The sequence below is a fragment of the Arachis duranensis genome, chromosome 5, assembly GCF_000817695.3.
Source record: "Arachis duranensis cultivar V14167 chromosome 5, aradu.V14167.gnm2.J7QH, whole genome shotgun sequence".
Taxonomy (NCBI): domain Eukaryota; kingdom Viridiplantae; phylum Streptophyta; class Magnoliopsida; order Fabales; family Fabaceae; genus Arachis; species Arachis duranensis.
In genome coordinates, this window is record NC_029776.3 from 50,578,890 (window position 1) to 50,587,789 (window position 8,900).

General features: G+C 37.9%; 1 protein-coding gene across 1 annotated transcript; it reads left to right on the forward strand.

The window, feature by feature from the left end:
- The first annotated feature begins 1,693 nt into the window (after window positions 1–1,693).
- Window positions 1,694–7,733, forward strand: LOC110281156 (transposon Tf2-1 polyprotein). The gene is made up of 2 exons (XM_052261363.1): window positions 1,694–2,486; window positions 5,441–7,733. The coding sequence occupies exon 2, from the start codon at window positions 6,447–6,449 to the stop codon at window positions 7,125–7,127; it is 681 nt and encodes a 226-aa protein (XP_052117323.1). The 5' UTR covers window positions 1,694–2,486; window positions 5,441–6,446; the 3' UTR covers window positions 7,128–7,733.
- The last annotated feature ends 1,167 nt before the right edge of the window (window positions 7,734–8,900 follow it).

Below are 8,900 nucleotides of genomic sequence, written 5' to 3' on the forward strand. Positions count from 1 at the left end.
TGGAAGCAAGCATGATTGAATGAAAAACAGTAGTAATTGCATTAATCCATCAAGACACAGCAGAGCTCCTCACCCCCAACCCTGGGGTTTAGAGACTCATGCCATAGAAGATACAATGAGAAACGTGTAAAGTGTCATGAGGTGTAGATACAATGTCAAAAGATCCTATTAATAGTGAACTAGTAACCTAGGGTATACAGAAATGAGTAAATGACGTAAAAATCCACTTCTGGGTCAACTTAGTGTGTGCTTGGGCTGAGCATTGAAGCTTTCATGTGTAGAGACTTTTTCTGGAGTTAAACGCCAGCTTTTATGCCAGTTTGGGCGTTTAACTCCAATTTTTGTGCCAGTTCCAGCGTTAAACGCTGGGAATTCTGAAGCTGATTTGCAATGCCGGTTTGGGCCATCAAATCTCCAGCAAAGTATGGACTATTATACATTGCTGGAAAGCCCAGGATGTCTACTTTCCAAAGCCGTTGAGAGCGCGTCAATTGGGCTTCTGTAGCTCCAAAAAATCCACTTCGAGTGCAGGGAGGTCATAATCCAACAGCATCTGCAGTCCTTTTCAGCCTCTGAATCAGATTTTTGCTCAGGACCCTCAATTTCAGTCAGAAAATACCTGAAATCACAGAAAAACAAACAAACTCATAGTAAAGTCCAGAAAAGTGAATTTTAACTAAAAACTAATAAAAATATAATAAAAACTAATTAAAACATACTAAAAACATACTGAAAACAACGCCAAAAAGCGTATAAATTATCCGCTCATCACTTATCTACTTGGTACTAGAGTAGTAGTGTATTCGGACCATGCAGCTTTGAAGTATCTATTAGCTAAAAAGGAGTCCAAACCAAGGCTCATACGTGGGATATTGCTTTTACAAGAATTTGATTTAGAAATAAAGGATAGGAGTGGTAATCAGAATCTAGTGGCAGACCACTTGAGTCGCCTTGAGCACATTAAGGATGATTCTACTCATATAGATGACCTGCAAGCAGTATCTGAGGTAGTGTAACAACCCTAGTTTTTGAAAATCAAATAATTAGATATTTGTGATTTATTGGTAATTTTATTTTAAGAAAATTATTTTGCTAAAGGTAATTAAATAGAATTTTATGATAATTGAAGTTTTAATTGATTAGAATTTTTATATAATTTTTATTGAATATTTGATATAATTGAAATTATAATTTTGGTAATTAAAAAATAAGAAAGAATTGTATATTTAATTTAAATAAATTCTATTTTGAATGAGTTATGTTATTAATTTGAACTCTTAGGAATTAATTTATTAGAAATGATTAGATTAATTTTTATAAATTCTTTAAGTTTAAGTCAATTAATATTTATGCACAATTTTTATTATAATTAGTTATTTTATAAATTGAAATTAAAGTCTAGTGATAGAAAAATAATGAGAAGTTATATCATTTAATTTGAATGATTAATACTGAGCTTGGATTATATTTTATAATTATATGATTAATATGTTTATTTTATAATGTAAATTAGAAATAATTAATTTAACTTAGCAATATGTTGATAAATAATATTTCTAAATATTTTTAATAGAGTATATTTGATTCTAAAATTACTCTACCCTTCAATTTTATCAAAATATCTATTCATATCTATCCATATTACTTTATAAAATCCCTAATTTCTAATCCTAATTCCCAAATCCAACTCACAAACCTAATTTCCCAAATTGAGAAACCCTAACCCACTAACCCCACACCCCAGCGCCGTTCCCCCTTCGTTCACCTTCAGCTTCATTCCTCAATATACACACACACAAAACAAGAGAGAAACAGAAGATGGAGGAGCTGCTGCCGCTACCGTGCCCAGCCATCGAGCCATGCGTCGCTGCCATTTTTGCGCCGCCACCGTCGCTCTCATAGCTGCTCCGTGGAGGCCGCAGAGAGGAACGCGAACCAGGAGCTTCCGTGTCGCGCCGCCGATCTGTCACCATGCTGCTGCGTCGCCATTAATGAAGCTTTTGCCACCACCGTGTATCCCGAACAGAGGAAGAAGGAGAAGTCTTCTGTCATCAACGCCACATCTCTTCACTGCTGCTGCTGTTGATGGAAGTCATCGCCATCGCCGAGCCGCTACATCGCCGGACATCATTGCTGGAGGACCGAATGGAGAGGCACGCCAGTTCTGCTTCTACTTCTGGGTTTTTGGAATCTGGAAAAACGCCACTATCGTTGCTGTTTGTTGGGTTTAAGATCGCTGCTACTGTTCTTGCTTTGTTCTGCCACCATCAAGTTTGGAGAAGAACCCTGCCACTGTCACCATTGAAGCTTGCCAGGGAAGGAGCTATTGACAGAAGAAACTGCTGCTGCTTGGCTGAAGCTGAGACCTTTCACCATCACTGGAGCTGCCCAGAATCATCATGGTAGCTGCTAAGAGAGCAGAACGGATGTTAGAACTGCCAACGGAGCTGCTGGGTTTAGTGATTTCCGTGAGTTCCGACTTTGAGGTAGGGAATTTAACGTTTTTAATTTAGAATGCCTAGAAAGTTATTGGATAAGTGCAAATGGTTAACAATGGTTAAGAATTTCTTAATTAACATGAATGACCTGAAATGCATTTGAAATTTGTTAGTTGTTGTGAATATTTTGAGCTGTGATTGGAAATAAATGTGGTTGTGAATAATGATTAGTTTAGTGTAATTTATCAAATTGATATATGCTAGGTTAACTATTGAAAAGTTGTCGTAATGATAATTGATGAACTGAGTTAGATTTGTGTTTGGTTTGGGATTATTGTGATGATGGTTGAGGTTGTGAAATTTGGAGTAAGTTTAATGATGTTTTAGTGTTTCAATTGGATTATTGAATTCAGGTTAAGGCTGTGAATGTCTTTGGGCTTTGTTGTGAGTGTTTGAAGTTGTAATTGATATTGTTTTCTCTGATATGGATGGAATTGTTGAAAAGTTCTGACTCTATGTGATTATACTGAATTAGTTGAGTTGTGTGGCTGAAATTATGATTGGAAATGATTGAGATTTTTGATTGGAACTTTGGTTGAATTTTGTTGATTTTGTGAGATTGAATTATAAATTGTTTGATGAGAGATTATTGTGATCTGCTGAGTAAAGTATAATAAAAGTTGTTGTTGAGACTCAATTTTGAGAAGTTTGAATTAATTATAGAACTAGTTATGACTTTTCAAAGTTAAAATGTAAAACTTGATTTTCTGCATTATGTTTAAAAGAAGCCGGAAACTTTGAAAAGCTATAACTATTTCTGTGATTATCGGAATTGTGTGGGACCAAGTCTGGATTGAGCTTGGGAATATAGGAAACTGGACTGCTGAATTCGAGACTTTTTCACTAAGTTTATGATTTATGGTGAATTTTTGAATCATGGATGTCAAATCTGGTTTTTCTGCTGAGCATTTAACACAGCAGCAACTTGATTTCTTTAATGGAAATTCTGCATTTTGAATTTTGAAATGGAACCAATTTTAAATGAAACTTTGGTCCTAATACTTTAATTTCATAAAAATTTAGAATTGTTAGAGTTGTGGTTTTAAAGTTTTGGATTTTCAAAGAAAGATGTTTTATGCAGTAAAAGTCAGGCTTTGTTTTCGAAGTCAGTAACTTTGAGGTTTTATAATTTTTAAATCTGGAATGGTATTGAGATGCAATCAATTGGATGTGAAAATTAAGTATGTTTAGCATATGTGACTTAAATTTCAGGGCTATCCATGTTTTAATGAATAAGTTATGGGACTTGGAAGAAGATAAGTTCATTAACTTTTAAAGCAGAATTCTGCAGAAAATTTGTCAACTTCTAGGTTATATAACTTCTTCATTAAAAATGATATTGACCTGAAACCAATTGGAAAAGAAACTTAGATGAGTGAAGTTGAACTGTATTAATTTTCAAAGTCATTGGATTTAACTTGGATTTTATATTGAATTTTGAATGTCACATGCTGCTGCTGTTTTTCTGGTTTTACGCACTGCAGAGCAGTCTCGGTTTTTCCTTTATTCCTAAGGCTAGAGAAACCAGAAAATTACGATCTTTGGTTTGTTAGAAAACTTATTTCAAGATGGATGCCTGGACATAAAGTTTGCGCAATTCCGAGTTCATTTGCTATATTAAAAACAGAAAAGAAGATAGGGTGTTGAGAATGCTTGAGTGATAGTTATGAGTTCATAAAATTAAAGATGAACCTTAGCATTATATGGCTGATTCAATGTTGGAATTTGCTTGTCTCTGAATTGAATTGATATTGGAAAGGTTGAAAAGAGTTTGGTAAATTGTTTGGTTGGGACCCGTAAGGGTGGCTAAGTCCTATTTTTAAAGGAGATTATGTCCAAATTTTTATAAAAATAAAGACTTAACCAAAATCAATATTTAAGGCTTATCTAATGATAATAACTTCAATGATTCTTTTAAGAAAAGATTATTTGGTATACTGGATTGTGGGCAAGGACGTGGGTTTTGTCCCGCTTGCATATTTATAATTACAAAAGAGAATAAAAAAGCAGAGTACCTGTTGAAAGGTCATTTGTTGCTTGAGGCAACCCAAGAGATATTGATTTGTTGCTTGAGGCAACTCCTGAGATGTGTTTATTCATTTGTTGCATTAAGGCAACTCCAGATATACTTGTATGATCATCTGCTGCAGTGAGGCAGTCAGATAGATAATGGTATGATTACTGAGAACGCTTTCCTACGGTACAGATCCAATTTTATTTCTGTAAGGCAGAGGGGTTATTTTCTGCCTACAGAAGTACCGTGACCACCTGTTCCATTTCTGTAGTGGCAGAGGGGTTATTTCCTGTATACAGAAGGTGTGTCGGCGTACATCCCTGCAGTGGCAGATGTGTTATTTCCTGCGTGCAGTGGACCCTGTGGTGGCAGAGGGGTTATTTCCTGTACACAGGGGTATAGCCAATAGGAACGCCTTATCCAGACAGAGGTTGCTGGATAATGTCGGGAGCGGGTTAGTAACCGACAGATGAGCTCATTACCTGCACTAGGACTAGACATGCATCATCCTTGTGTGTGCATTTGCATTTGATTGGGTTTGTTCGTTGTACTTCCCTGTGATTGTGCTGTTTACCTTGCTGTGACTTGTTTGTGTGCTGAATTGAATCTTTTGTTAGTGCTATTAGTTGGTGAGTGTATGATGATGATTAAGAATTGACGTTGTGATTGAAAATTAATTATGTGGTTGAAAAATGTTTAAAGTGACCAGTTTTATATTTTGGAATTTGTTTTGAGCTTAGGTTTTTAAAAGAGGTAAATAGTTAGTTAAAGTAAAACCAAAAATAGTATTTTCAAAAAGGTTTGACAAAAATATAGTTTCCTTGAGTATATTAATTATTTGCATTCTATTTCATTACTTTTACGGCATTCCCATTTCCTACTGAGAACGTGTGGTTTGTTCTCACCCCAAAATCTTCCACCCTTTCAGTGACACAGGTTCGAAGACTCCGTTTGAAGCTGCAGGCGATTATAGATCTTATTCATGAGTTAAGTTTATAACTTGAGTTATTTTCATAGAATTTCCCTCGCCCTTGTTACTTTGGTTTTTATTTATACAGAGGGGTAGGATTTGTATGTGAGTTTTATTTGAAATCTTTTGTATGACAGATATTATTATTAATAATTATGTGATTATTATTACTTGGTGATGCTTGCTATATGATTTTAATTATCAAAAACAAAATTTTCTGGTATTTTTACTAAAACTGGATCGCAATATCGAACTAGAGGCTCAATAGTAAATAGTTAATAAAGTAGAGCAGGTTGGTAACGCCTTACTTTCAGTACGATCATGACGTTCTGGAAGTTGGGTCGTTACAGGTAGCACCTTGGTACGCACCTGTAGCTAATTATCTAGTTAGCCGCACATTTCCCCCACATTTTTCTAAGCATCAAAGGGACAAGCTAAAAAGCGAGTCTAAATATTATATATGGGATGACCCATATTTGTGGAGATATGGTGCTGATCAGGTAATTAGACGTTGTGTACCTCAATCAGAATTCCAGTCCATTTTGGAGGCGTGTCACTCATCTGAGAGTGGAGGACATTTTGGCCCTCAAAGAACAGCTAGAAAGATCTTAGACTGTGGATTTTGGTGGCCTACTCTTTTTAGAGACGCTGCTGAGTTTTGTAGATCTTGTCTTCCATGCCAAAAATTTGGTAATATATCCAGGAGGGATGAGATGCCTCAATAATTTATGTTTTTTTGTGAAATTTTTGATGTTTGGTGCATTGACTTCATGAGTCCGTTCCCAAATTCTAATGGTTAATTTTATATATTGTTAAGTGGGTGGAAGCAATTCCCACCCGCACTGATGACGCTAACACTGTTGTTTCCTTTGTGAGAAACCATATTATTTGCCGCTTTGGATCACCACGAGCAATCGTGAGCGATCAAGGCACCCATTTCTGTAACAGGAAACTAACAGGATTGATGAAGAAGCATAGGATAATTCATAAGGTTGCAACAGCATACCATCCTCAGACCAATGGGCAAGCCGAGGTGTCAAACAGAGAGATAAAGCGTATCTTGCAGAAGATAGTCAAACCTCACAAAAAAGACTGGAGCACCAGGCTGCAAGATGCACTATGGGCATACAGGACAGCATACAAAACACCCATTAGGATGAGCCCTTTCTGCTTAGTTTATGGAAAAGCTTGTCATCTCCCAGTTGAAGTAGAGCACAGAGCCTTTTGGGCAGTCAAGGAGTGCCACATGGGAATTGAGCAAGTTGGAGCTGAAACGAAGTTGCAACTGCAAGAACTGGAGAACCTTCGCCTAGAAGCTTATGAGAACTCAAGAATATACAAGGAAAAGATGAAGGCTGTACATGATCAGCACATTAGGAGGAAAGAGTTCCAACCTGGGGATTTAGTCCTCCTTTACAAATCTCGACTAAGACTTATGCTAGGCAAGTTGAGATCGAGATGGGAAGGTCCATACAGAGTAGAGAAGGCCGAACCATACGGAGTTTATCACCTAAGCCACCCTTCACACTCTGAACTTATTAAAGTTAATGGACAACATCTGAAGCTGTACCATAGAGAGAAGCTGCAGAAAAATAAGGAGCTTGAGATCTTCCTCTTGGAAGATCCCCACAGGCCAGAAGATTGAGCTACTGGAGCGTCCAACTTACGGACGTTAAAGCAAAGTGCTAGGTGGGAGACAACCCACCATGGTATGATCGTTCTTTTCTTTCTATCTTTAGTTTTTCCTAGTCAATAACTCTTCTCTTTATTAGCACCTTCATGCATCTACATTCGCATTTTATATATATTAAAAAAAAGAGAGCTACGCGACGCGACCGCATCAGCGACGCGTCCGCGTCGCAAGAATAAGTGAGAAAATAAAAAGCGTACAGAGAGTTACGCCGGAGCGTGGCTGGAGGCATGCCAATAGCACAGATCATCCCACGCGCCCGCGTCACTGACGCGTTTGCGTAACATGCGATCCTGGCCTTCCACGCGATCGCATGCCCCACGCGGCCGCGTGCCTTGGATTTCGACGTAAAAGGGTGCACAACCAATTATTGTGCTGGAGTGGTGCTGGATTGGTGCTGAACGCACAATTCTACCCACACGGCCGCGTGCCCCACGCGACCGCATCACATTCCTCTAAAAGTCCACTCACGCGATCGCATGCCCCATGCGATCGCGTCACCCCAATTTTGGCAAATTTATCAATTTGAACAGAGTTGTGCCGCCGCGAGGCTGTACTCGCGCCAGAAGCACAATATGGGTCACGCGACCGCGACTGACGCGACCGCGTCAACTACCTTACAGCGCAATCACACGAACGCGTGCTCCACGCGGCCGCATCGCTTGCGCCGCACAGCTCCACCAAAACTGCCAAATTATCTTATCTTTCTCTCTTCCAAATCCTAATTTTTTTTCCCTCCTTATTTCTCCCTTCTCCCTTCTATCTTCTATCCCACCCTTCACTCTCTCTTTCTCTCACCTCGATTAACAAGATTTTCTTTTCTTCTTCCCTTTCTCCCTTTTTATCATTCTTCTTCTTTTAGACGTTATTTTCTTTCCTTTTCTTTTTCTTTTCTTTATCATTATTTTCTTTCTTCTTATTTCCTTTTTACATGGTGCTAGCATATTTATTTGAGCCATCATTCCTCATTATTTGCTTGTGGATTATTGTAATTTGTTTGGCACTTATATCTTATTCTCAAAAAAGGATTGCTTGCATGTTTACTTTAATACTTTCTATGCCTTATTTACCATGCATGCTATGTGTTTGTGAAAAGGCCCATATGGCATCATGCACTTTTCTACATTATCCTATTCTACTACTCCATGCATGTTTTTCACAAAAATTCCTTTACTATTTTATTAATCCAATTTAATTGCCAATACAAATTGTTAATTTGTTACGAAGTGATGCTTGATCTATGCTACTCATGCCCTTGCCGGCATGCCAATAATCATCTTGCATCTACTTCCCTTTTTATGCACCTATCCTATTTCCTTTCTTGATCTTTTCACATGTTGTCTAGACCATGTGTTTCTTTCATTCATCTTCACCGTGCACTGTTTATTACCCACTCCATCTCCTTCCTTGCTTTGTTTCTTTGGATCTAACTTACTTTCTCTTCCCTTTTTCAGAATGGCCACCAAGAAAGGCAAAGAGAAGGCTACCCCTAAACCCACAGCAAGGAAAGGAATGAAGAGAGCATTAATGGCAAAACCTTCTTCAACTACAGTCAATCCCTTAACAAAGAGAATTAAAAGGATTATCAAGGTTGATGAAAAGGAACGAGCCTTCCCAGCCAAGGACACTGCACGATTCCCAAATCGCTACTGTGAGCAGATGTTCCCTATTCTGGCAACTCGAAATTACAACAACGAACACCTTCTTATCCTTCCGCTTCATATCGCT